The sequence below is a fragment of the Ylistrum balloti genome, unplaced genomic scaffold (genome assembly GCF_031769215.1).
Source record: "Ylistrum balloti isolate Yb309-2 unplaced genomic scaffold, AGI_CSIRO_Ybal_v1 Utg369762, whole genome shotgun sequence".
NCBI lineage: Eukaryota > Metazoa > Mollusca > Bivalvia > Pectinida > Pectinidae > Ylistrum > Ylistrum balloti.
The window spans coordinates 1204580-1206592 of record NW_026781960.1 but is presented as its reverse complement, the minus strand read 5'-3'; the positions used below and the strand labels follow the sequence as shown (position 1 = coordinate 1206592).

At 41.9% G+C, this 2013-nt stretch overlaps 1 protein-coding gene across 1 annotated transcript; it reads right to left on the bottom strand.

Moving 5' to 3' along the window:
• Nucleotides 1–436: 436 nt before the first annotated feature.
• LOC132543716 (protein starmaker-like) lies at nucleotides 437–1778 on the bottom strand. The gene is made up of 2 exons (XM_060207235.1): nucleotides 1741–1778; nucleotides 437–1535 (listed from the first exon to the last, which is right to left on the bottom strand). The coding sequence occupies exons 1-2, from the start codon at nucleotides 1776–1778 to the stop codon at nucleotides 437–439; spliced, it is 1137 nt and encodes a 378-aa protein (XP_060063218.1).
• Between the last annotated feature and the right edge of the window lie 235 nt (nucleotides 1779–2013).

The following is a 2013-nucleotide window of genomic DNA, read 5'->3' as shown; positions in this document are numbered from 1 at the left end:
CGTCGCAGGTGGTCCTCTCTTTCATCTCTGTTTATTATCTTCAGATAACATTGATTATTTTCCAAGTTTGGCTCATCTATTTCCCTTCAAAATATTAATATCTTCTATATTATCGAGGCTTCCTTTTCTCTGACTCCTCTTACTTTGAGACAAAACACATTATTTCATACTCTCCAGGAAATATATTCCCATTAATCAATAAAACCCAAACCATAATACATGAAACAGTCACAAGTTTTAAACACAACAAATCTTCAGGAACTGGTGGCATCTTGGCCGAATTCTACTTTTAAAAATGAGCTTGCTCTAGTATTTAACGAAATAATTTCACAAATTAAAGTGTCATATTATAACAAAAATATTATCGGCTAGATCAAAACCGATTCGATTCACTTATTGATTATACAGACCAAGAGCATAGGGCTAGGACGTTAAATCATCTTAGAAAAAAGCGTTCGTCCGTGTCAAAGCGTTCGTCCCTATCAAAGCTTTCGTCTGTGTCAAAGCGTTCGTCCCTATCAAAGCTTTCGTCTGTGTCAAAGCGTTCGTCCCTATCAAAGCGTTCGTCCCTATCAAAGCGTCCGTCCGTATCAAAGCTTTCTTCCGTATCAAAGCTTTCGTTCGTATCAAAGCTTTCGTCCGTATCGAAGCTTTCGTCCGTATCGAAGCTTTCGTCTGTGTCAAAGCGTTCGTCCGTATCAAAGCGTCCGTCCGTGTCAAAGCGTTCGTCCCTATCAAAGCGTTCGTTTCTATCAAAGCGTCCGTCCGTATCAAAGCTTTCGTCCGTATCAAAGCTTTCGTCTGTGTCAAAGCGTTCGTCCCTATCAAAGCTTTCGTCTGTGTCAAAGCGTTCGTCCCTATCAAAGCGTTCGTCCCTATCAAAGCGTTCGTCCCTATCAAAGCGTCCGTCCGTATCAAAGCTTTCTTCCGTATCAAAGCTTTCGTTCGTATCAAAGCTTTCGTCCGTATCGAAGCTTTCGTCCGTATCGAAGCTTTCGTCTGTGTCAAAGCGTTCGTCCGTATCAAAGCGTCCGTCCGTGTCAAAGCGTTCGTCCCTATCAAAGCGTTCGTCCCTATCAAAGCGTTCTTCCGTATCAAAGCTTTCGTTCGTATCAAAGCTTTCGTCCGTATCGAAGCTTTCGTCCGTGTCAAAGCGTTCGTCCGTATCAAAGCGTCCGTCCGTGTCAAAGCGTTCGTCCCTATCAAAGCGTTCGTCCCTATCAAAGCGTTCGTCCCTATCAAAGCGTCCGTCCGTATCAAAGCTTTCGTCCGTATCAAAGCTTTCGTCTGTGTCAAAGCGTTCGTCCCTATCAAAGCGTTCGTCCCTATCAAAGCTTTCGTCTGTGTCAAAGCGTTCGTCCGTGTCAAAGCGTTCGTCCGTGTCAAAGCGTTCGTCTGTGCCAAAGCGTTCGTCCGTGTCAAAGCGTTCGTCCGTGCCAAAGCGTTCGTCCGTATCAAAGCGTTCGCCAGTTTCAAGTGGTGTTAGAAAAATGTGTAGATATGGATTGGATGGATTAAGAGCGAAAAGTATTATTCTAACAAATGAACAACACTCTCAATTCTTCATTTAAGCATTGATGTCTTTTTTTAGTTTCATAGGGGGTAGCGGATTCATTCAAAAGTTTGCAATCAAATTTTGTTCATACCCCTATGAAACTAAAAAAAATATATCAACGCTTATAATTCGTTATAGTTCGTTATTTTACTTAAAACTGTTTTTGGCCAAAGTTAAACACGCACTTTGAAAAGGAAGAATGGAAAAGAAGTCCAGAGGACATAAAGTTGTTGGAAGCAGCAAGCTGTGTTAAATTCAACGTATAGTTTAATCCTGACACACGTGGTTCACTTGTGACAGTTGATTGTAGGCCAATACTCCGGGTGACGGTGGCTTCGGGTTGTGTAATAGTATGAGTTATCGGGAAAAATAGTTCCGGCGAAGAGGGGCGTGGCTTATTTATTTATTTTTTTTTTTTTTGTAGAGGTATGACATTTTTTTAGACCAATCAGACTGCA

What these genes read in the sequence shown, in the direction of transcription:
- LOC132543716 (XM_060207235.1), bottom strand. Translation starts at nt 1,778, where the DNA reads ATGTCCTCTGGACTTCTTTTCCATTCTTCCTTTTCAAA. An exon ending in TTCCATTCTTCCTTTTCAAA is followed by an intron (nt 1,536 to 1,740) that starts GTGCGTGTTTAA and finishes TTCATTTGTTAG; the next exon opens with AATAATACTTTTCGCTCTTA.